The sequence below is a fragment of the Cryptomeria japonica genome, chromosome 5 (assembly GCF_030272615.1).
Source record: "Cryptomeria japonica chromosome 5, Sugi_1.0, whole genome shotgun sequence".
NCBI classification, from domain to species: Eukaryota; Viridiplantae; Streptophyta; class Pinopsida; order Cupressales; family Cupressaceae; genus Cryptomeria; species Cryptomeria japonica.
This window is the reverse complement of record NC_081409.1, coordinates 371,246,556-371,274,247: the sequence shown is the minus strand read 5'-3', so window position 1 is coordinate 371,274,247 and position 27,692 is coordinate 371,246,556. Positions and strand designations below refer to the sequence as shown.

At 31.0% G+C, this 27,692-nt stretch overlaps 1 protein-coding gene across 2 annotated transcripts; it reads right to left on the bottom strand.

The window, feature by feature from the left end:
- Positions 1–301: 301 nt before the first annotated feature.
- LOC131034883 (transcription repressor KAN1) lies at positions 302–25,710 on the bottom strand. 2 transcript variants are annotated; one of them, XM_057966499.2, is made up of 6 exons: positions 23,633–25,710; positions 22,578–22,654; positions 22,281–22,323; positions 8,944–9,127; positions 2,050–2,158; positions 302–983 (listed from the first exon to the last, which is right to left on the bottom strand). In XM_057966499.2, exons 1-6 carry the CDS (start codon positions 24,510–24,512, stop codon positions 756–758), a joined length of 1,521 nt encoding a protein of 506 aa, XP_057822482.2. In that variant the 5' UTR covers positions 24,513–25,710; the 3' UTR covers positions 302–755. The 2 variants fall into 2 exon arrangements, with proteins under 2 accessions (XP_057822482.2, XP_057822474.2); XM_057966491.2 differs by having other exon boundaries at positions 2,050–2,161; positions 23,633–25,683.
- Positions 25,711–27,692: the final 1,982 nt, after the last annotated feature.

The following is a 27,692-nucleotide window of genomic DNA, read 5'->3' as shown; positions in this document are numbered from 1 at the left end:
TACAATTGATGGACATAGTACTGAAAGGCCCCTTCAATTCAAAGAAAACTTTATATCATTTCAGATTGTATTAATTAATCTTATTGGACATGATGATGGAACATGGAGTGTGATCTGAAACGTTGATATAAAAAGTTTACACGCAATCAAATTCAAAAACAACAAAATGATATTCATATGAATTTTAAAAATCTGATAACATTAAATGAGATATTCAGTCTTCTATCAATGAAGCATCCACGAAAGTAAGCGATCATGCCATTCTAATCACAGGGATCAGGACAATTTGGGTTACTATTCATAACTTAATAAGCCACTTTCACTCTTCTTATTTTGATTATAATTTCTCTTTAGTAAAAGATTGTACAATGCTTAATTGGTCCAAGTACTTGGCTACCAATTCCTTACAAAACCCATATTACAAAACAGTCAGAACAAGCATGCATGCAACATGTTTACAATTTAAGACCCAGCTCAAAAAAATTTAACAGCCTAAAATTGAGTTTTTATGCTCTTCTACCACCTCTGCGTTCTCCGAACTACTTGCCTTGAAAAAGGAGACTAACCAAGTGAATGAAAATATAGGGAGAGAATTTAAAAGAAAGAAAAATTTGTACAGAGAGAGAAAAAGAAACTGGCCCTTAATAATCTATGCCCGGAATACATATAATCTTTACTGCTTCTGTTTGTAATGTTCAGTAATTCGAGCTATGCCAAGATTAGCTTGTATATTCATAAAAAATGGAGTATTGGGTCTAGCATTTAAGGAGAAGCAGCTCTTTGGGGGTGTCAGAGTGCTCTCCTTGCCAATCTTGTCTGCCCAATGTAAATTCTAAACTGGGCATTTTCTGAATTGTCCGATTATAATTAGGGGCCATATGTAACAAATTAATGCTATTCACATTTAAATTGGAGCCCTGTAAACGGACATCATTGCTTATGCTGGACTGCTGCTCAGATTCTTGGCGTCCATTATAGTGTTTCTGTGAAAAAGAACAATATTGAAATTAACATTTTAGTGAAGATATGTAAAAGGTTGTTTGAGCAAATACTCCTAACAATATGACATTTAAATACTCCATTTTTTCCCTTTACACAGACAAATGCATTGTTATATGTTCAACCTTTAAAGAACTTGAAAAAATATGATAAGATGTTTTCCACAACATATATATAGTTAACATTTGGGAATAAAGGATTTTAAATGATTGATGATGATGCAGACAAGATTGGGGGAATTCAGCTTGTGAAGAGGAAAGGAATAGAAGAGAAAAAGAAATTTGCAGGTGTGTTGTAGGTGTTCAAAAGAGTGATTGAAAGTTTTAGAATGAAGAAAAAAAATCAGATTTCAAAAGATGAGTGTAATCAAAAAAGTTGAAGGCAAGAAGGTTTAAAGATTTGAAGGCGTAAGTGCCTAGAAACTCTTGAAATTTCTGAATTTTGTTTTTCTATGAAATCACAAATGTATGTAATTAACTCTTGAAGGATTTTCTGAATATAAATGCATATGAGGATTTGAATAAATTGGTGTTTCTATATCTTATTGTAAATCACATATTGTCTTTAATATATGTGCAAGAAAGTGGATTGGATGACATGTTAAGACGACAAGATTGGGTAGTTTGATCAGACCCTCTAATCTTGTCTACAGACAAAGAAATAATGGGATTGATGATCCTTTGGTGTCGCCCTCTTATAATCCTAAACTGGTAAGGAGCACCCATTTATTTATAATCCTTTGGTGTCGCCCTCTTATAGCTTATGGTAATGAAAGCTGGGAGTGTGGAGGATAATCATTGATGGTGGGTCTTCTAGAATTTGAATGTTCTTTCATTGTGTTTAGTTTTTCTTTCTAATAATAATAATAAGATCCATTTGATTTTCTGATAACGAGCTATACAAGTAAGGTGATATTTTTTTTTTTCCAGTTTTGCATTTTAAGCTTTGACAAATATGAAGTTGGAGGAAAGGAAATCTCTGAGCTTTGAAAGCTTGTAAACTTCAAATAAAATGGAATATAAGATGAAATTTGAACTGTTTTCTAATTACCTTAAATGGATCTATCAAATGTTGTTGCATGGGAGAAATTTGTCGAGAGTTAGTTTCTTTCGTTAGCAATTTTGGATATTGAAGCTGATTTTGCTTTGGCCATAATCCTCTGCTGCAAATATAAAAAATCCAAACATTTAGTAATCCCTTGAAATGAAAGAAACCAAATCAAAATATTTCTCTTTGAAATGAAAGATAGCAAACTATGACTTGTCAAACTTCTAAAAGATGAAAGATAGAAAGTGCAATTAGAATTTTGAAACGAATATAGGAGAATTCACTGTATATGAAAGTAATTATTAATTAAAATTTAAGAGCTTCGTGTATTGCATTTAAAAAAATATTAATTATTTTGATGAAAAGTGCATTAAGTAGACAGTGTGTGTGAGAGAGAGACTGGCAAAAGAGAGCAAGGATAAGCTTGTTCCAATAATCTAAGAACAAAACAAAAGGATACTCATTTATTTTCCTTCTAATTTGCAATTGTAATTGAAGATACCTGAAAAACATAAGCTATTATTTTGACATGAAGAGGAAAAATTTACTATCACAGTGGTTGACTCGAATTGTTGAAATCCATGAATAAGAACATGCGGCAGCACAAGTGAATGAAAAAATTGAAATCCTACATGTTGAGAAAACTAATGCTGTATATTGAAGATTTTGAATATGATCTCGCTGTTCCTTAATCCAACTGGAAATCAAATGTTCTAGGCGCTTGTTTTGAGGCATATAAAGCCTTCTTTAAGTGTAGTATTCTTTATACTACACTTCAAAATCCTGTAGTTAAGCTTTTAAGTATTTATTTAAGGAGGTGTTTTTGACATTTGGATGTGATCTATTGTCTTGTTACTGAAGCAAATTTCTCTTTAGGTATTTCCACGCTACCCTCACTCTTGTATTCAGTCATATAAACTCATTTAGTAGCCATACATTTCTTGTTATGGGGAATTTTGTACAGTCCCAAGTATCATTCTTGCTTTTCTTGCATCTTAACACCATTAGTACATGCATTTTCAAGATATGATGGTTCAAAAATCAACTTATGAAATTAAAGAAAAAATATATTGCTTCAGCTCTTGAATCCCCATAAAATTTTCTTAACACTTCTTACCTTCCTTGAAGAACTTGGTCTTGCACTTGCACTTGGAGTAAAAGAATTAGATAAAGAATTACTTGATGGATTTGTAGTACTTGGAATCGAAATATTAACAGACTTCTTATTAGAAATATCATCATTAATACAACCATTATAAATAGATTTAAATTTGTCAACATGATCTTTTTTATAGTTATATACTCATTACATTGTTGGTAACATGATTATATAGCCTATGATAAGGTTTTTTTTTCTTTTCCATAGATATTTAAAAAAATAAAATATGTAAATAACTATTTTGGATCTAACTTTTGTGTCTTACAATCAATTTTTTTAAAATGATTAGCCTTCTTTTATCATACCATGCTTCGAAAGAAGTTATCTAGTTAAGTGTACTAACAGGATTCTGATAAAATATACACGACCGTTGGCCCAAAAAGAGTTGGCAATCCTTTGATTTGTAACATATATCTTATCATTTCGACCACTATGACATTCTTATCTAACATATACCATGTTTATAATATGACGTCAGATTGGATAACTGTGTAGCTATGAAAAAATATGGAAGAAAGTAGAACAGAAAGACAAACTTTTATCAGTTTGAAAACAAAGACTACTGTAAATTGTAATTGCAGTGTCTGCGTACATAATTTAGATTCCAACTGAATGGATTTAATAGCCGCCATATAACAACTGTTGAATCCTCTCAACATAAAGGATATTAATCAATACTAAATCCAGTTTATTGTTTGCATGTTAAGTTTGTATGGATCAATTAAGACTCGAATCTAGACTTATTTCCAACATTACATTGATGGAACCGATAATAATGAGTGAAACTAATCGTTTATATGGTGGAATGCTCTACTACTGAACATTTTTCTGTAATCATCTAATGAATAAGCGGCTTATTACAATAAAGATCGTAGTATTATAGGTGCACTACTGAATGCTTTCTTTTCAAGATCGACGTCCCATAAATAAGAGAGAAATTTTGATCTAAATTAAAGAAATGTCAAGATGCCACTCTTATCAATACTTGCCTTTGAAGGCATTTCTTAGTTGCCTTCTTTCTATTAAGTGCAAATTAAGTGAAATATTTTGAAATTGATATTTAAGCTTTACATTTAGTTTCGACGAAGGTATATGGTATATAATGAAAAAATCTCCTTTTTATTGTAAAGATTTTTTTTTCAGAACTAATAAGTTTCTTACTTGGCATTAATCTTTAAAAAAAAAAAAAAAAAAATTTATTTTTTTAATTGACACAGTTCACTTATCTCAACATTTCATTTATCTTGATTAATTCTAAAAATATATATTTTTACTTGAGACGAAGTGGGAAGATTATAATAAGTTAAATGGTGGATCCTCTACAAATGCAACCAAGAACAAATGTTGAATGATCCTTACAAATGCATCCAAGAACAAAAGATCAACGAGTTAGAAAGAAAAGAACATCATGGAACATGTATGGTAGAAGTCAAAGCTAAACTCTTAAATGACACTACCATAATTAAAAGAAGGCCTTAAAGAAGCTAATAGGCTTGTAATTGTGAAATCACCAATAAGGGATGTGAAATCATAAGTTGTGACCCCACAGGCTTTGGTATACCAAGAGATGAAGAAATACTTAAGTCCCTTTGAGCACTAATGATTGCTTTTTGTTAGGAATCTTATTGCAACTAAGGTATAATGATGAAGATATAATTTCTAGGTAACAACCACATAGCATGATTGAAAATAAATTTTCACCAAAAAAGGATATCAAAACTAAGCATTAGTTATTATCCCCTATACTAGCGCACTTATCCCAAGCTATATCAAATAGTATCATTAAATTTGGCTCAAATGAAGGATTCCAATATAGACATGGCCTTATCTCTTTCGTTGTGATGTGTGTGGTGGTTTGGAAGTTGTTTGAAGAAAGGATAAATACCAATAAGTGCTTTTGCTGGCTTCAATTAAGAGGTGTTTTTAATGAGAGCCTTTATCAAAAGTATGAGACTTAGGGTTTACCTCATACCAAAAAATGATAGATGCCAAAAATAGAAATATTCAACACGAAATGTATTAAAGGGACTTCATCAAATGATTTCCATTGGTCAAAGTTTCCTAAGGATGGTTATAAGACCAAAATTTTGTTGATGAATTTCCCAAACAATGCATGGATTTCATGACACTATCCATATTTCTTTCAAATATAATGGACATACTACAAAACAAGGAAATAGTTATAGCTACAATGCATGCTTATACACAAGATATTTTTTTAATATTTTCAAACTTTCATTGACCATGGATGCTTATGATGAGGATGCTAGTGTGGTGAACATTTGGGGGCGTATTCACTTAGGATCTCTTAGCATATTTACTAGTGGAAAACTATGTTTGTAGGAGTCAAGGGTTGGTCTAGTGGATGAATCACAAGTAGATTTTCAAGCCACTTTGAGTGTACACAATTTGGTGCTTGGTTACATAGAAGACTACCTCAATGAGTCATACATGTATTTTCTTACCTCTTGCATTACACTGTCATTCAAGGAAGGATAAAAGAGAAGCCAATAGTACCAACTTATTTTTAAAGGACATTAAAGCACAAGGGAAGAGGCTTAAGGTGCCAACATTCAAGAAATTTATTAGATCTAGTGGTAGTTGCTAGCGATTTCAAATCATATAAAAATTTCACCATAGAACGTGAGTATTTTTGCCATTGTTAAATCATATAAATTCATCATAATGTCCAACTTAACTTCTTCATATAATTGCAACAATAGAACATAAGTATGTGATAGTTAAATTTCAAAACACGTGCAATTTAACCATTAAAAATTAATAAACAATCAAATTCAAAATAAAATAGTTAAATTCTTTTTATGGATTTTTTAAATACAAAGTTAACTATATATATAAGATATATTTTAGTTTTACAAATTAATGAACATTAGATTGTTAAATTTAGTTTTTTTGGTAGATTAAACAAAAATAGATAAATAATGTTGTTTTTTATTAAAATGAGTAGGGAAGGACCCCCACTTATTAATAATTTAAAAATATCGTATAGACAAATAAATGATAATGTTAAAAATATCTTATAGATTTTTAAAAATAAAAAATAAATTAATTTTTTTAACGATATTTGAAAACAAGACATTAATTTAGTGTATGAATTCAACATCTAACTTTTATTATAGAATATACACAAGAAAACTTGTATAGTAAGATTCGCTCTTAATTTTTATTGAAACAGAAGATTTAAAAATTTGTAACAATATATATGTCAATACCTTAATAAATTAATATTATAAACTAATGTATATGGTAACACAAGTTAAAAAAGAATATAAAACTTTCTATTAGGATAAGGTTAAAGCATTATCCGTAAAATTATAAGAGAGATTAAATCTTAATATTAATATAGATTAAAATACATGATAAATAGATGAAATTGTATAAGTTATGTTTAACTTCAAACAAATCATTTATATTTTAACCACTTATCATTTCAAAATGTGTGTTCCAATTTATATGTTTAATTTTTCAATTTTATTTTTATTTAGTAATATAATTCTTTAATTATGAGTGATCTAGCTAATTTTTATTATTCTAATATTTTTATTTAGAAGATGCAATATAATAATAAATTTAACTATGCAAAATTTGGCTCAATATCTAATGCATATACTTAAATTGTGATTCTTGATATTCTATTGTTCAAAATTTGGATATAATATCTAATGTATGTTTCTAAGTTGTGACTCTTGATATTCCATTTGTCGGCTTCTAGTATGAGTATCTAGGTTGTTATCTAATACTAAAGCTCAAAAGGAGTTAAGTATTGGTCTCATTAATATTCAAGATCTAACTATTAAGTATCATCCTGATTTGTAACCAATTCCTTGACCATAATAGTAAACTTCTTCAATATAAATATAAATAATTTTATTTTTTTTACCTTTTCTATGATATAAATTTATGATTGTTTACTACTTATTTAATAAAATTTTCATTATAACTGTATAAAAAATATTAATATGTTATTAAAAATAAATAAATAATATAACTTATTCTATGGCTTGTGAATGGACCTTCCTAGGTTGATCTAGTCGATTTGAATCAAAAGAATGTAACTTGGCTTAAACTGGAAGATGGTTGGATCAAGATCAACTTCAATGGTAAGTCAAATGGTAATCACGGTCCATCTGGGGTTGGTTTTGTTGCTCGGGATGACAATGGTAATATTGTTGCCAAAGAGCCAAAAAGTTGATGGATGATACAAATAATGAAGTTGAGGCTCAAGAAGCCATCTCAAAAATTGGTGAGTAGGTTATTGGTCCTGAAACTACATTTAGAAGGCAATTCCTTAATAATTATAAATGAAATTCAGAAGGGTGAAGCTCTAGCTTGGAGATTAAATTAACTTATTAAAATAATTAGAAGTGTGTTGTAAAAATTTAATGAATTTAAATTAAATCATATGAGGTGGGAAGGGAGTGTTTTAGCTAACACACTATCAAACTAGGTGGTGGTAATTAATGATGCTCAAACTGATGAGATTTTGGAAGATTTAAGAGATTTGCAAATTGATGACTGGACATTTTTGTACATAGCCAAAGAAGGAAGTATTAATGAAGCACAATGTCTTGCTCTTACACAATGGTATACATGCAAACCCCTTCATATTTGTTGGCCATGTCTTGTCAAAGCTCATTTGTATTTGGCTTTGATTGTTGTGAGAAATGGTGAGATTGTCAAAGGTTCTAGATGGTAATGGAGGTGAACTTTACTACAATTACTAGAATGCAACAACTCACTTTGTAAATGTTGGATGTTTTGTTGGGCGAAGAATACATGAAGTCAAAATATAAATATCAAACTAATGTCGATATTGCATCTCTCTTTTTGGTGTAGTGTCTAGGGCTTGAGAACAAGGAAGGTGTCCACTAGTTAATGAGGGAATGTGTGAGAGATGAGTGGACTTATGGGATAGGTGCATTCATTGCAATGGCAAGACCTAGTGAAGGGTTTCTAGAATTGAATGGTGAGTGGATGAATGTTTTAGAATTCTCTCTGCCTATGAGACCCTTTCTCTTATGGAGTGCATTTGGTAATAGGGAGGAGCACTGAGTGGAAGCCCAAGTGGGCCGGCGTTTCATCATGGAATATCTTCAAGATAGAGAGTGGGAGGTGCAAACATTGGGCCCTAAGGATGTAAAGAATCCAAGGAAGAGATTGAAGTTCAAGAAGAAAGACTACTAGGTTAGAATGTCACTGGAGGAAGAGAAGAAAAATTGATATAGATTGGTAAAAATTAGTTTTTTCTGGACTTTTTTTCTGGTTCCATTGAGTCTATTAAAAATGTAATTATATTAACCGTGCTTGGAAGGTTTGTTCGTAGGCATAGCTGGATTGCTTTTTCTCTATTATGTGAAGCAGTAAACATACAAATGTAGTAAATTAAATGTATAGGTGGTGGGTAGTTCTCTAATGGGTTGTTTATTGGTATTTTGATCTCTTGTTTGGTTCATAGTTTTATTAGTGGATGAAGCTACAATATTATTGAACTTTGCATGAAATCTTTACTATTTTATATAAATAAATATCATATTTATCAATAAGAAAAAATTGTAAATTATTTTATTCTAAATTATTTATTATGATTTATTTACAATTTTAATGTAGTGTAAATCTATTAAAATTAAATGCAAATACACATTATTCAACTTTCATAATTAAGAATTTAAAAACTATATTTATACATTATTTTATAAGAAAGGGATAGAAATGTGTACCTTAATGAGTTGCTCAGCATATTTCGATACAAGTCTTCTGAATTGGATTTAATTTCCACTGTTTTCAAAGGTCCTCTCACTTCATGAGCTCCAAACTTAAATTCACTTAATGATTTATCTACCAAATCACTTTGATTCACAATATAATCTTCTGGTGTTGTATTTGTTGATGTTTCAAACGTTTCTACAAATAATAAAATCGAAAGTTAGCAACATATAACTATAATATTTTGAACATTTATTTATTATTAAAATTAAAAAAATAATCACCATTATGATAATTATAAATGTTAATATTTAACTTCATAAATTTTTAAAATATTAAATATGTATTTTCAATTAAAAAAACTATTTTCTTTATTATTTAAATAATGAAAATATAGAAGAAAATAATTCACAATTTATTTTATTTTTTCAAATGATATAATATAATTTTTTATAATATAAAAGTAAACTATTATGATAAAAGTATAAATAAAAAGTAAAACATAAAGCTACTCAACAACTCAATTATTAAAAATAAGAGTCAAAATAAGTACATTCAAAAGAATTTAAAAATAAAAATATATAATAATATTCTCTTTAACATAAGAATGGTGGAAAAATATTATAATTTTTCCTTTCCTTGAGTGTGAGGTCATTGGAACAAAGGTCTTTGACTGTAGTTCTTGAGCATAAGAATTGAAGATTGGGAGATTCACTATCTAATGTGTGTAATGAGAACATCATATTTGCTTATATTTAATAATTATTAAAAAATTAATTGGTATAATACTTTTAATATATTAAGAATCAAGATATAAAGGATCATTAGGAATATCTTATAAAATGGTTAAGGTAGATTGTATTAATATAATAAAAAATATTTATATTTTTGTCTTATAAAAATAAACATGGAAGACTAAATATCTACCTTTTGAATCTACTATTCAATAAATCTTATAATATTAAATAATATTTTAAAATTAAATTCAAAATAACTATTTCAATATATATTAGAAAAATGGATATAAAAATATAGAATCAAAAAATAAAATAAGACATTAATAATCAAATATTAAAAAAATATTATGTTTAATATTTTATAAATAAACATAATAAGATATAAATTTATATAGTGAATCTTCTATACTTTTAAAAAATAAAACTAAAAAATCTTAATTAAATTTAAAATATATGATCTTTCAATTAGGCAGGGTTGCCCCCTTGCCCCTGCTCTATTTGTCATAGCATCAGACGCCCTGTACTATCTCCTAAGAGATGACACCCTATCCCCTAGAGTGCATGGCATCATGATGCCAGACAACTCTGAATTAATCAACATTCAGTTTGTCAATGACACCTCGCTATTCCTGGAACTCTCTAGGCATAATATCATTTCCCTCAATCAAAAACTTGACACCTTTGGTAGAGCGTCAGGTGCCCGGATTTCCAGCTCCAAATCCATTCTACTTGGGTGGAAAGATGAGCCTCCGGACTGGCTTCAACAGTTTGGCTATGCTTGGGGAGGACCTAACCAAATAGTTAGGTACTTAGGTATCCCCTTCTCTATTTCCCCATCTCTGAGAGATATGTGGAGCTGGGTCAAAGGGAAAATAGATAGGAAGCTAAATAAATGGGACAATAGGGTCCTATCCCTAGCCAGTAGGATTCAAGTCTGCCAGAAAATCCTCTCCTCCTATAGTATTTACTATTCCTCTGTCTAGATGTTTAGCAACTATCAAATTTTTGAAATACAAAAGGCCATCAGATGTTTCCTTTGGTTAGATGGCAAGGGCAAGAGGAAAGCTCACACAATCAAATGGGCTTGGTGCCACCTAGACAAAAAAATTGGTGGGTTGGGCCTTAAGGATCTTAGACTGCAGGGAATATCCCTTGCGGCCAAATGGATATTCCACTCACTCGAAGGTCATGAACCTTGGAAGATTCTCATTAGGAACAATATACAAAATGGTGTCCCCAAGACTGCCAAAACCTGGAAAACCCTCCCACTCAGTGATCTGATTGCAAGCAATTTCTCTATATCTGTCCAAGGTACTTGGGTGTTTAAATCTATATGGAAAGCCTGGGAGCATGTGCGTAGGATTATTGTCAACTCTAACATCGATTGTGATGCTACCCTCCACGGTGAAAGGTCAATATGGTGGAACCTATATCACAACTCTAAACCCCTTGCCTTAACTCAAGGATGCTCTGCTAAGTACTGGCACAATAAAGGTGTCAAGTACCTTATGGATATATTAGAACATGACAATCTTATTAGCTGGGAAAGTTTTAGCAATAAATATGATCTCCCTACCTCGCATAAGAGGACCTACAACATGATTAAGCAGGCATGCACTCCTCTCCATCTTCCTAGAGTCACGCATGTAGATGCTCACAGGTACCTTACCTTCCTTTGGAAAGATGGCTCTACCCTCCCCAAGATCAAGGCCAAGTCTATTTATACCCTACTTAACAATGACACCTCGGTAATCAATCATATTAACGCTCTATGGTATGTTGATCATAATCTCCACACATTGCAGAAAACCTTTGAGAAATTATGGAGATCCCCCATCCCCCCTAAGATCAAATGCTTTAGATGGCAACTTATATTAAACATATTACCTATTAGGAATAAAACTGTTGCATACGACCTATGCTTTGTTTGTAAGAAACCTGAGACTGCGTGCCACATTTTCCTTGACTGCCCATTTGCTAGAGAAATATGGTTGTTGTTTGGAATCTCTATCACTGAACATGTCTGCACTCTTGATATAATCACTAGTTTTATTTATGGGCTCAAGAAGGATGCTAACCTAGTCTGGCAAATTCTATCTACCTACATAATTTGGTTTATTTGGAAACTAAGGAATGAAGAGAAGTTTCAAGGCAATGAAAGGGTACTTACTGGTTTTTTTTAAAAACTCACACATTACAAAATTGTTGTGTAGGTTTGCTTTCTGATGAACTTAGAGAGGAACAAGCTGCTACAATTCCTCAAAGATGGCAGAGCAACTATGTTTGTTTATGAAATGCAAGACAGCTATGAATGGGTCAGACTCGCTGAAAACCAAGTATCCTTTGATAAGGCTGTGAAGAAACTCATTAAGGAGCTATAGGACAATAGGTCTCCACCCTTCAACAAGATAGAACTGTGTTCCTAGATCCTAGAAGGAAAAAAGGTGGCTTGGATGGAAGGACCACTAGGATGGACCACCTGGCTGGAAGATCAGAACGAGATCCTGCAGTAGCACCCTCTAATAAATTAGAACTACCTATACTTTATAGCTGATAACTGCATATGATGTTTATTTAGTATGATTTCACAGTTTAGTGGTTGAGGCTCTGCCTCCTGCCCCCTTTTTTTGTATGTACTCTCCATTTTTGGACTTCCAATTTCTAATATAAAAAATATATATGATCTTAAAATAATGTGAAATAAAATACTAAAAAGTAAACTCAAAACATTATATTTTTAATAATTATTTTTTGTTTGAAAGACCATTTTTTTTCTCAATCTAAAATAACAAAGATGGCAATGGCTGATCTAAATTTTTAGGACTTAAATTGTGTATTTAACAATCATCAAAGATAAAAATATAACTTTCTCTTCTTGTTTTCAAAGTATATTAAAGATTACATTAAAGAGAAAATAATTATGATTGGCTTGATTATGTAGCATATTAAATAAATGAGGGTTAATGTTTCTATATTCTTAAGTCTTTATATTTTATTATTTGAGTTCTATATTAAAAGAGTTTAAATTGTTTGACAATTTAAATTTTTTTTATTCAAAATTATAAGGGCCTATTCTTGTTTAAATCAAAATATACTGCATTACATAGATATGTAGTAAACACTGCCAATAAATATGTAAGAATGCAACAAGTTTTAATAGACTACATATTACTACAATCAAACTAAGATATTGTTAAAAACAAAGTGCTTGAACACCATACAAGGGGGGAAAATAAAAACATATTTGAAATCAACCACTTTATGACACTACAGTTGATATAAACAAGAATAGACAACTCTTTACTATTATACATATCAAAATCTACCAAAATTGCCACCATGAATTGTTGTTGGTGAAAACATTACAAGTTTTATCACTTATTAACATTAAAAAACTTTGTAAGGATAGTTTCCTTGATACTTATGTTTTACCTTCTTTGCCACAAGATGTTGCTACATGGCTAAAAAATATGATTATTCTTCACAATCTATTCATGAAAGTGATACAAATGTTGTATATGTTTATCTTATGATGTATTAGATTATGCTCTTATAGAAATGCATAGTTGTTTAATTATTTTTATTTTATATGTTCACATGCCTGATGAAGCTTTTATAATGTACATGTATTTAGAGAAATCAATGTTATAATTATATTCATTGTTTGATGTACCTCATTATTATTATAGTACATTAACACCTCTACAATTGAAAATTTTGAATACTTTACTAATCACCCTAGGTTGTGCTCAATATAGAAACACATACTTCTCCATCTCTAGTGTCCATTCATTATGAAATTTTATGGGTACCTTTATGCTTTCAAATGATAAAGTATATTTAGGTTCCAATTATGAATATCATACAAAACATCATGCATGATCTCTTGGAGACCATGCTAAACATGATTACCATTTCATCCCATAAACATATCCCACTATCCAATAAGAGGCCCTACATCATGTCAATACTCTCACTTATTCTCACATGATAAAGTTATCCAAGATAAACTAAAGGAGTTTAGAAAGATAACTTTATTGGCCCAATTCCTCATCACATAATTTTACAACTCTTACACTATATATATTGTACCATCTTCCCTTACATGAATCAATTTGATAAATCCATATATATTAATCGTGAGAGATTGATATATTAATTGATACTACAAGTGCATTTACACATGCAGGAAGTAGTTACATAATTATAGCACATGAGAAAATAGTTCTACAATTGTAATATAATCGACAATAAATTAATTTTTAATAATGTAATATAGAACCACTACAAACAATTGTTATGCTAGCATTCCCCCCTTATAACATTGTTCTTTTAAAAGTACCTCTTAAACCTCAAATTTCACCTTTCCAAGAGATTCCCCCTTGAATCTTACATAAAAAAAATTTGTTGATTACATCAAACAAATACACATTCTTGAGAAGATCTTTCTTTGAAGAAATAAATCCTAAATCAGGTGGAACTCCATTAAGCTAACTCATGACCTTTGGAAGGGTCTAGCTTCAAGCTAAATTATTGAGTACCTAAACTATTATCTTCCAAAACTCTTTAATATTAGATTCCTGAATCTTGGACAAATATATTATCTTCCAAAACTCTTTAATATTGATTTGCAAAAACATCTTGAATCTTGGACAAAAATATATATTGAGCCACCAAATCCAAATGTGAAGGCTCAAAGTACAAATTCATCATCAACCAAAGCAACATTTGGTGGATCCTCATCCTCATCCTTAACATAGATAAAGTTAAGTTTATCTGATTAATCCTTTTCCTTTAAGAACATCATTCGCTCAAGTTTTACAATACCAAGCTATGTGACCCTTTTCCTTATAGTAAAACAAAAATAATTCCCCTTTGTTAGTAATTGACCTTTTATTATTGCTTTTTGATAGTAATACATTCTCCCAATGAGAATCACTTCTCTATCATCTACTTTTATTCTCTTTTCTTTGCTAAAAGGGATGAAATCATATCTTCTGAGGTTTTAGAAGTTATTTGACTTAGGGTGAAAATATCATTATTGTATTTTGGAGGAAAACTATTTATCAAAATACCTTTAGCATCATCATCATCATCATCTACAAGAGCCTTGACTTCTACTAGTTTTGTAATGAGAGACCTCAAAATGCTTATGTGATTTGATATAGTAATTTTATCTTGTATTTGAACTTGAATAATTCAAATTTTAAGAAAAATTTGCATTAATTTTTCTTCAAACAATTTATTTAGATTATCACAAATTTATGTTGATGATTTTCCTAAACCTAAATGATGTAATTTAGAGTCAAAAAGAGAAAGACCAATAATATCCTTGGATTGATCATCTCTACTGGTTCTAATGAATAATTTATTTGCATCTAGGCAAGTGTTTTTTCCTTTCCACTTTCTATTCCCCATAAAATTTTATTCATTAGTTACATTTGAATTTTCATTTTGTAATCGTGAAAATTGAATCCAAAATACTTGTCTAATGGAATCTCCATTTTTTTTTTTTAAGTAAAATAATACCAGCCTTATCACTCCAAAAATAAAATATCAGTTACATGTAATCACTTTCGCATTCACTTCAAATCCTCCACAAAAATTTCCATAAGCATTTGGCAAAAATGAAAAGATAAAGTGCAAATGCTCAAACTAGCACCATAGCGAGCACAACAAAATGAAAGTACCTTAACATTAATGATTTTCTTCACCAATATTTACCTATATTAACTCCTTCAATATTTTCAATGGCAGCATATGTATTTCCTTACACTAGTTTTCCTTTCTAATTCAATAGATTTTCATAGCAACAAATTTTATTATCTAATTCCCAAATCCATTTCTTCTTGATTAATGGGGCTATCTTGGTTTCTAGCTTCTCCTTAATAGTCTCTAAGGCAAATGCCATTGTAGCAATATGGTTGAACATGGTTTTCTTTGTAGAATAAAAAGCCCTATATTAAATTCTTTTAGAAACACTCTTAGAAAAATATGGATTAGACACATTAAAATCCTTACAAAACAACCCCACATTAGGGGACAGTTCCAGTAGCTCACAAGGAGCTTGAAAATAGCCTAATTCTACAAACTTGGAAAAGGTTGTCTATGTGTTAGCCATATTCAATACTCTTCAAATTCATTCACATTGCCTCCATGTCATTATTCAGTCTCATACCAAGTTCTTCCACACGTAGATTTTAGTTTTGTTATTTACATAACTATCAACATTTAACACACCATAGAGTTGGCCAACAAGATAGAATTCCTTGGTTTTCATCTTGACACTCTATCATACTATATTCCAACTTATCTTCTCATGATACTAGATCACAAATTGGGTTTGATATTAGATAATGGTAAAATGTTGATCTATTAATTGACACTACAAGTGTATTTGTACATGGAGGAAACCTTTCCATACTTGTAGCACAAGGAAACAATTCTACAAGCAAAGCATTATTGGTAGTAGATTAAGTTAATTAAACAATGTACTATATAATCACTATAAATAACTGATATGCTAACTCATTACAAAACACTTTGATGTAATTTTTTGTTAATCATAGGATACATGGACAAGTTATGAGTACATGCATCATACTTAAGGATAAAATTCAAGATCTTATTGACAAAAGTGCATATTGAGAATCATTTTATGAGTAGTCATAAGGAACACCTCGATTTCAATCAAAAGTATAATGTCCTATAGCTAGTACATCATACATCAATGTTATGAATATAGATAGAAAATCATATGATAGTGAAGAGTAAATATATAAAAGTAGGCATCAATGTCATGAAATGTGATGATATGATGATTAACCTTAGTACTATAATGAAATAACATTAGAAAAAAATATTTTCCAAAAGCATCAACATGAGAAAAAGTTTATAATAGATACATCACGGTACCTACTAATCAATGTGATGGTTCAAAGAAATGTCTATATAAATGACTTCAAAACAAGGGTATGAAATTCAAGTGACAACGTTAATTTAAGCTCCATCATTATATACCACTTTTATTCTTATAGATAATTCATGATCATGATCGGGATCACCACCATAATGTATTGTGGGTACTCCCATTGTTGGCAGTGGGCCAGCATCCCTCACGAGGATTCATGACATGGTTTAACGACCTCTTGTGGATTCTATAATTCTAGTGGTTGTATTGGGCATTGGCAGGTTGATCTTTTGGTGGAACGACAACCCTAGCTTGTAACAAGTGGTATCAGAGCTTGGTCACAGGTTCGAATCACGCAGGCCGTAACGAGTGATGTTGTGAGGGGAATTGTTGGTAGTGGGACAACGTCCCTCATGGGGATTCGCGACATGGTTTAACAACCTCTTATGGATTCTATAAGTCTAGTGGTTGTATCAGGCATTGACAGGTCGATCTTTTGGTGCAACAACAACCCTAGCTTGTAACACCCAGAGGGGACATGATTTCCCTAGGAAACAACTTGGGTCTTCTTTACATAGAAATAAATCACACTACAATTTTTTTATTGCTACTCTTCCATACCTCTCATGTGTTTTCTATATCATATTCCATACTTGTCTATGTTACATGGTTTCACTTGATCTTGGCACTTGAGAGGAAAGGCCTTATTTCTTTTTGCAAACTCTACATGCACTCATACTCTAGTCTTCTTAGGTGCAAAAATGTTGGGAGCATATTTAACCACTATCAAGAATATGATTAGACTGCACATGTAAGTACACTTCAAGAATGAATTTTATACTCGGCCTTACATTTCCATATCATGTTCAATGTTCATACATTTTTCAAATCAAGCTTTAATTTTATATTCATACTACATTGTTCATCACAATTTCTCTTTCTTGAACTCAATTTATGCGTACTCCTTTGTAGTACACACAATTTAAAATATGACTACTATATATTGATTTAATTTTTATTTTGACATTATAGTCTCATAGGTGACACATCTTTCTTTAGTGGCTTGGATTTTTTAGATCCAAAACTTGATAAATGTATTTTTATCACAATTCATCTTCTCTATTTATACTTTAGCAATAATGGTCACTAAGTTTTGTTCAAGCACCAATATGGGGTAAAATGTAAAGGATATACACACAAAACCAAACACTTTTCTCCAATTATTTTATGCCACATTGGATCGATGTTTATGATGTATGATTTTAGTGTATAATTTGGCTATTTTGGCACACTCACTAACAAAATATCTCATCCAATGTACACTTTTATTCTATATTTCTCTATAAAAAATTTTTAACTAATTTCATTAACTTACTCATTTTGGAATAGATCATAGTTAGATGGTATGAGTATTCCACGGTCCATGAAAAGTAGTTGTAATCTTCTGGATTAAACTATGTATATTTTTGCATTCAACATTTTGATTCACTCTTTGTGTGTATATCTTTTTTTCTTGATGTTGAATCATAGAGAGTGATTTGAAACATTGAATGCAAAAATACACACATAGTTTAATCTTGAAGATTACAACTATATAGATCATAGTTGTGATTATACCCCATGGATATGATTGGTGTGTGATTGCATGATTTTTTTTCAAACTTTTAGGTTCTAATTTTCAAGGCTAACACTTCTGACATATAATTATTACCCATGACTACGACACTTAAATAAATAAATTATGCATCTAAGGTTAGTTCCACACCATTGAAAACATATTTTGAAAAAAGCATAAAAAATAATTTCTTCATAAGAATCAATCATCAACCACCATTAGCTAGCATTGGGCATCAACATCCATCAATTTATATTATCAAGACATACTTCAAAAGGCATCTTTGTTATAACCATTCATTCTTTTGTAGTAGGTTTCCACAAGGAAGACTCCATGATTGTCTCAATAGACATCCATTTCCACCTTGCATCAACATCCATATGTATTCCTTCTCTCTTTAATGTTATCTAATTATTTGGACATGATTAAGGTTTTAAAAAGTATTGAAACCTATGCATTGAAAATCATAGAATTCTCCTCAATGCCACCATTAGTTTCCTTGTACCTCAAATAGCATTAGAAAATTATGTTTTATATGTGTTAATTATCTAGTTATATTCATTATGAAGTAAAAAAAAAATTAGATGGAATTGTGCCTTTAGTTAAAATTTCTATTAGTTACATCCCAAACACTCCAAGTTTGTAATTTTAGCTTTCTAAACTCTCTAATCTAAAATCTAATTTTAAAATTTAGATAAATTAAATTCTAATCATATCATGATATTAGTCAAACTTCACCTCATGTTGAATACAATACACAAACATGTAAAAATATCTCATTTTTATTTATAATACATTTTTACTTAAATTATTTCAATCATATATCAAGCTCATCAATTAATTAATTTAAAATTAAATTTATATTCAATTTATATACTTTAAATATCTTTAAGATACATTTTATTTCCCTTCAAATCTCTTTATATTTACTAGAGTTTATTATAAAAATGAAATTAAAAAATTACTAATAATAATAAATAATATTTTTTAATATTAATTAATCATAATACATTTAAGAAAAAATATAAATATCAAAGTTAAAATAAATATAATTTTATTTATACTCTATTATGTACTAGTGAGTAGTTCCATGATTATAGAATCACTTTGGCTTCATAAATCCTTCTCCGGAGATTTAAAATGGTGCCTCCATTCATCATTTCCCAACTTATAGGATAATTTTTTTAAATTATATTTAATGAAAGAGATTTTATGATTAATTAAGATTAAAATGATTATAAATAAGATTAAAAATAATATTCAATAAATATTTGTATAATACCTGAGAAGATAATATTTCGAAATATGTATGTTTTAAGAGTAGATGCCATCCACTTACTAATATGTTTGTGTAGTTTATGGGAACATATAATGTAAAAGTCCATAGTATTTACTTTATAAGCACTCCCAATATATATCCTTGTTAAATATTTGTTCCAAAAAATATACATCCAATAAAGCTTGTGAGTCAACAAATGCAATGTCTCTATCAACATGTTATAGATGTTCCATAAGGTTGTGAAGATCAAGGAGTTTATCTTTTAGACTAGCCACAAGGATATAAATAAAGAAGTAATTTAATTAGGTAAAATTAAATATAACTATTGAAATAGGACACCAATTTTATTTTATATATCTAAATAATAGAGTGTATTTGTTGAGATGTTAGGAGATTCTCTAAGTTAATAAGATATTATATAGAGTAGATTTGTATACTTCATTTATAAAAATTATGACTAATTAAAATCATATTCGAAATAGTTAATTAAAATATCAAATTATCTTTCTAACATTTAAAATAATTATCTATGGAAATCATGTTTTTAAATTTTCAAAAATGTTACGTTAATTGAATGTTTAACTGCGTTTTCCCTTTCAAATCACTAATAAAGCATTTCTATAGTGATGAATGACACATTTGTAATAGTAGTGATATGGGAGTGCTAGATACAAATAGACATTCAAATAGTTTGGGAAATATTGAATGTATTATATGATATTTTCTTACTTGAGCATTTGTATTAGTATTACTATATGTATGGATTCCCAAGAATGTACTATGATACCATATATATGAATGATTTTTCAAACTAAGTTTCTTTTTGTGTGTCCATGTAGAAGCTTAAATTTGTTTACTCACCTTAGAATAGTATCCTATCCTAAATTAGGAACCATTAAGATGCCAAGAATGGAACTCAATGGCCTTTTAGTGAGAACATAAAGTCCATCTTTCACGTCTTTCACATTTGAGTTGCAAATATAAACAATGGGCTAATAAGGTTGTGAAGATAAACTCCTTGATCTTCACAACATAAAGTCCATCTTTTACCTCTACAAGTTGATGCCATTGAAAAAATAATATGTCTTTATTTCTTAATGTGGATGCCAATTTATTTGTATCATTTATATTTTAATTGTTAATCTCTTTTGTAATAAAAAATTATATAGCAATAATTACATATTTATATTATATAAAGAACACTTTTATTTCTTATTTTCTAGAGTAGCATGTTTAGAAAGACTTATTTATTGTGTCTTGATATATAAAAAACACTCATTATATTTTATTTCTAGAGTATTATCTATAACTATATTATTATTATATGTCTAAATATAAGAAAAAGTACCATTTGATACACATTATTTTCAAGAAAATATTTATTTTTTAAATTAATATTTAAATCTAAGTGAAAGTATTAAAATAAAAAATAGTTATGAGCATCCATTAGTACTCATAAGTCATTACCACGACTTAAATATGTATCACAATAAATATTTAAAATAAAGACATTGCAATATTAAGTAATACTTGTTTAATTTCTATTATTTAATAATTTAAATATAAAAATATATCCAATTTAAGTTTACCTCATTATAATACTTACTAAACATTATTATTGTATCTTTTTGACATTATATGTCATGATATCTTTAATAGTATGGTGTTATCTTAATCCTAATTTTAATAATAGTATGATATTAATAATTAACTAGATCTTAATATTTTTTGGCACAATAGATTTAAGTTAGCTTCTCTCCTAAATTATATAACATTCCTCAATCATAACTCTCCTAGCAAACTATAACTTTTTTTAAATGAAAAATAATAATAAAGACTTATTAAAAAAACACCAAACTATACTTTAAAATATAAAAATATAAACTATATAACTAAATTAATCTTACGTATATATATATATATATATATATATAGCCCTTAAAACATAAACATTTGAAAAACCTAACATTTTGAAAAACCTAACATTTTGAAAAACCTAACATTTTGTTCAACTAAATGTGAAACCCTACACTATATTTCAAACTCTTTTCCATAAAAAAAATGCACATTCTCATTCCAGCCATTTCACAGCTATTAAAATCGATTTAGGGCTGAGACTCAGAAGGAGAATGGAGCAAAAATGACTTTCAAAACTTTTGAAATATCTTACCTAGGACTATATCTTCCTCCTATTACTATGAGTAGCTAAGTACGTCCTGTCATTTCGCATTACAGCTACTACTACAAACCAGTCTAACTATTTTGGCAATTGCTGGGCATCCTCAATAGTTTTCTCAAGGCCTTCTGTTTCAACGTTCAGATTGTATGTAAGTTTGTTCTTAGCCCAAATAAAAATGGCAGACTGTAATGGCTTAGAAAGTACCTCCTCCATTTGCTTGTTACGGACTGAAAGTTCATGGGAAGCAAGTGATAAGCATAGAAATTGCTGCAAATGGCGATTTTGATTTTGACGTGCTGTGCGATGTGCATTGGATACCTACTTGAAAGTACTTTTTTCGAGGCCCATGAAACAAGAATTTGAACTCGTGGGGATCAAATCGATTTCAGTAACAATGTGATTCTTCTTCTGTAATCATATATTCCTTACCGTGTATGCAGAAATCTTGTGTCATAGCCAAAAACAATGTACACATATGTAGTAATCTAAGCTTAGTATAATGGGCTGTTCACAGTTTTAGCAATGTTTTGGTTTGAAAGAAAGGCACCATACAGTAAATATTGCCAATTTGCCATTACTTGATTAAAACAGCAGTTTCCCAACTTAAAAAGAGGTGTTTATAGAGCCTTACCTGAAGATGCAGGTTTGTCGGTATTCTTTACAGTTCGATACATCTGCTTGACGCGCACAGCAAGAAGAGCAGTCATTATCGTGAAAATGTTTCTTAGACAGTCGTAAGATTTAAAAAGGAATGAGTCATTTAAATGAAGGAGACAGTGGCAGTGTATTTTCCTTTGATAAAGAAATGGTCTGTATTAGTTTTGAAACAAGCAAAATACATGGTCGTATATTTCTGCAGATCTAAATGTCTGCATATGTTTTAGGTCGGAAGATTAAATGTGAAAAAGAGCATATAGAAATGTAGTACCTGCAGATGGCTCTTAACATGGGCCAAAGTGAGATCCTTCACATTCATCAGCTCCAACACTGACTTGGGGGTGGCTCCTGCCAATCAAAATCCAACGCTTAATATCTTCATCATAAAAGCATGACACAAAACTTCATGGCTACTCAGACTATTTATTGATTCCATTTAATGAATGGGCCAGAAAGTTTCGTCATTTTCTTTGTGTAACAGTCTTTCCATAGGCATATCCAAGCCAAACAGACTATGATCTATGCTAGCCTATATTTTCTTTGTTTAACAGTCTTACCATAGGCATATGCAAGCCAAATCTATACTAGCCTACATGTAGCCGATAATAAATAGGATAGGGCTAGGAGAATCATTTAGTGTGATCCAAATTATTGATTAAAAGAAGTACATGATTGATTTCAAAAACAAAAATATCTAGTGTGATTCACTTTCAGAAAAAAAACAAAAAAAAAACAAGGTAATGTGATCCGAAACATCAAACATGGATTCAAAAAATGTACACGATTGATTTCAGAGAAAAAACAATCTTTTGAATGCTGAAAACTAATGGCAAGTAATGTGGAATATTATTTTGTCATGACCAACTGCACTATATTAGGGTGCAAGGTTAGGCCTACTATATAGGCATGACAGTAAAACAATGAACTGTTATAGCACCTGCAGACATGGCCTTACACCTTATAGTTTATCTCCAGTGCCCTTCCATTAGAAAATGCAGTAGTTAGTAAGTAGTAGTTTGGAGCTGACAATTATTGACCTACATGCAGACAGTATAAAATTCAACCAATTTCCTAATGGGTATCTTATCTCATTTGAATGACAATGTTAGCAAACGCCATTAAACAAAGACAATTTTGTTGCATGCAAAGACAGTAAACTGAAAGTTGTATAACGTAGAAACATGCAAGAAAAAGGAATCTATCCTAAGAAGTTTGTAACACGACAACTTAGGGAGTCTGATAGCACACTGCTGAGACACCATTGCTTTCTTTTCCAATTTTAATACCAATTTACAATATCAGTGAAGCAAGAGAATAGCTGCATACTTTCATGGCCTCCGAGTAGCTCAACTGCATGAACAAAATGGGCATGGAGAGTACTGGTCCAACGCATCCGTGGGGCTCGCACACTTCTCTTGCTGGGCAGCTTCGATATGAATCTAGATCTCATCGACTGTATATCAGAAATATGGCTAGAGGGCCCACTGTTGCTGCTACTGAATAAACTTCTCTCAGGTCTTAAGAACCTCAATGAGTTGAAAGTCTCTGAAACAGTCGAATCCTCCTGTGAATCAGGTCGACCATAGGAATTGAAGATCCTATTAGTTCGACCACTGTTCTCCATAGTCTGAATCAGCCTTAGAGACTCTAAATGCTGCTGGTGTTCTCTGCCATTAAAACTATAGCTACCTGGCTGCATAATGGATTTACAACCAGAAGATATAAGCCGATTGGCATGCCCAATTTGTAGACCTCTTTCTGCCCCTGATGTGAGTAAAACCAGCTTTGGATCAAGTGTATCTGGTCTTAGTTGAGGAGGATTCAAGGCTGAAAAACAGGAGCTTGGAGAATATACAGGAACCCCTTTTATGTAAGGAACAGCTCCAAAGTCTTGAATATGCCTGCTCTTGATATCTGTGGAAGAAGATGGATTAGGAGGAGGAGGAGGAGATGGGTTTGGATGGACTAAACTCAAGTTGATGGTATCAGCTCCACGCTTGCTGGAATGGATAGAAGCATTGGCATTGGCATCAAGATTACTGTTTGACTTTTGGGCCTTTCTCCAAAAATCGAACCCGTGATCTTCAGTACTTGACTTGCTAGTTGGCAGACTGATATGCAACGACAAATCCGGGAGGCAGGATGATCCCACCACATTGTTTGAGCTGATGCTGCTGCTCCCTAAGCATAGTCTTTTCTCTGGCATCTTTCATAGATCAGATCCCCCTTGATTTACTTATCCCTGTTCCTCCACCATAATACAGATTGCAGAATCAATTGAATAGCAGAGATAAAATTACTTCAAGGCTTCTGATGCAGTCTGCCATTCTTGTGGGTCTCTTTGCATCCAGTAGTGGCTTGTTTCAAGTGCTTCTGCAACCCTATTTAGTATTGCCAGGTACCCTTTTAAGTAAATCCTAAAATGGCCTCTTTGGAATCAATTGAACAGCAGAGATAAAATGACTTCAAGACCTCTACTGCAGTCTGCCATTCTTGTGGGTCTGTTTGCATCCACTAGAGGCTTGTGTCAAGTGCTTCTGCAACCCTATTTAGTATTGCCAGGTACCCTTTTAAGTAATCCTAAAGTGGTCTCTTTGGAAGACATTGATTTGGGTTTGAGGATGGTTTTTGAAGATTTGAAAATTTGGGATGGCAAGAAGTTGAGCACCACAATCAGAAACAAATTAAACTCTGAGCATAGTTGCTCACCATGGGCTATTGAGATTGGGGTGTTTGCAGCTTTCCATATGATCTTGTCTCCTATGGCTTTGGTGGCTTCATGCTTTCCAGATTATGATAAATGGTTTCTATGGATTAGATCGATTTGAATGAGGGGGACCATGATCAGGCCGATAAAAGAGAAGAGATATAGAAATGGATACGACAATCTGACAGCATGAGCAACCCTAATAAAAGATTGCATATCACAAAAAGGTTTTATCTAACTCATTTCATGCTACATGACTAGCAAAACAATTGAAAAGCAGAAATCTAGGTTAAACTCAGGCTTATCCTGATTCAACTCCTAAGGCCTCCCTCCTAAGACATGATTTCAACGTGGGCATCTATTAAAAATAGTATTTTGTGCTGTGTTTGAGCTCTCTGAGAAGAAAAAGATCGGAGCTTGAGGGAGCACCAGTACACCATTGAATCTTTGGGATAACTGCCGATGCCCAACAAAAGAGAGAGACGCGCAGACAGCATAAAATCCAAAAAAAAACAAGGGGAGGAAAAGAAAAAAAGAGACGGGCATGGTGGATGAAAATGAAAAAACTGCAAGGAATAGAGTATTTGTCAGATGGAGACAGACAGGCGGCAACTTTATTAATAAAATAAAGCGCAGACAACAACACGGAGAATATGGAGAAACGGGAAAGCAAGGAGCACCACAAGTTATCCACTATCGCCACCAAACATACCCCAAACCCACACATTTTCCAGCCAACATGCTTGGGGGCTAACATCCACCGCCATCCCCTAATAATAATTTATTCCTTCCCACTTTATCATACATTATTTTCTCTCCAGACACACGCATCGTATTGCGCGCAGATTCGGTGACTTATAAATACCAAATCAGTACGTATAAGAATGGGAAAAAATTATGATTGGATTAGTGTAGCAATCACATGACACGAAAGCTAATATAAAAATTTGCTCTCAGACTTTATGCTCCCAATAACACAAAATAATTGAATAACATGCATGCATGCATTTGTTTTTAGTAAACTACATACAATGTCCTGCTAACAAATAGAATTCTGTAAGATGGTTCAAATAATACACCGTGTCTTTTAGCTTTGATGTGGGAACACACACTATTGTTTTGTTTTTTCTCTTGCAGATAATCAGTCCTTTTGGTTACAGTCACAGTCCTTTTGGTGAGGAGATTTGAATTTTCTTCTAAATATGGTATTAGAAGTAGGAGGTGTTTTCACACTCTTAAATTATGATATTGGTATGGTAAGTTCATTTGAACAGGTTTTTAATCAAACTTATTTATTTATATCTTATGACTATTGGTTTGTACGAATTTATTTTTTTCATGATAATTAATGATTCATTTAGCATTCATTGACTTATATTTCATGAGTATTAGTTTGCACGAACCTATCTTTCTCATGACAATAAATGGTTCATTTAGCACTCATTGATCCATATTCAATGAATATCGGTTCACAGAACCCATCAATAATAAATGGTTCATTTAGTACTCATTGACCTACATCATGAGTATTGGTTCACATGAACCCACATCTCTCATAATAATAAATGACTCATTTAGCACTCATTGAACCCTATTTCAGGAGTATTGCTTCACACAAACCCATCTCTCATGATAATAAATGGTCCATTTAACATTCTTTGACTAATATTTCATGAGTATTAATTCAAACTAACACATCTCTCATGATAATAAAAGGTCCACTTAGCATTCATTGACCCATATTTCATGAGTATTGGTTCGCACAAACTCATCTCCTTCCCATGATAATAAATGATACACTTAACACTCATTGACCCATATTTCAAGAGAACATAGGTTCACACAAACTCATCTCTCATGATCTCATATTCGATGAATGGTGTTTCATTCATGTGAACATCACCTAAATACAATAAATACTAAGTAGACCATTCATAATCGTGAGAGATGAGTTTGTGTGAGACAATATTCATGAAACATGAATCAATGAGTTTGACTTAATAAACCGTCCATATACAATCATTGACCCATATTTCATGACTATTGTTCCACACAAACTCATCTCTCATGATCTCATAATTAATGTATGATGTTTCATTCATGTGAACATCACCTAAATGCAAAAAATACTAAATAGATCATTCATTGTCGTGAAAGATGAGTTTATCTACATCATTTGTCTGAAATACTAAATAGACCATTCACTATTGTGAGAAATGAATTTGTCTCGATCAATATCCATGAAATACGAATAAATGAATTTGACTACAAAACTAGTAACTAAACCCCAACTAATCATCATATCCAAAATATGCAAAAAGGCATTCGACCTCTAAAAGTGATTCAACATTCTATATACTAAACAACATTCTTGAATATGAGAAATAGAAGAGTCAAATAATTCTTCCCTACATTCTTAACATTCATCTCACCCACATAAAAATACAAAAAATACTAAATAGACCATTCATTGTCGTGAAAGATGAGTTTATCTACATCTTTCGTCATGAAATACTAAATAGACCATTCATTATTGTGAGAAATGAATTTTTCGCGATCAATATTCGTGAAATATGAATAAATGAATTTGACTGAAAAAACAGTAACTAAATCTCAACTAATCATCATATCCAAAGTATACAAAAGACATTCAAACTCTAAAAGAAATTCAACGTTCTA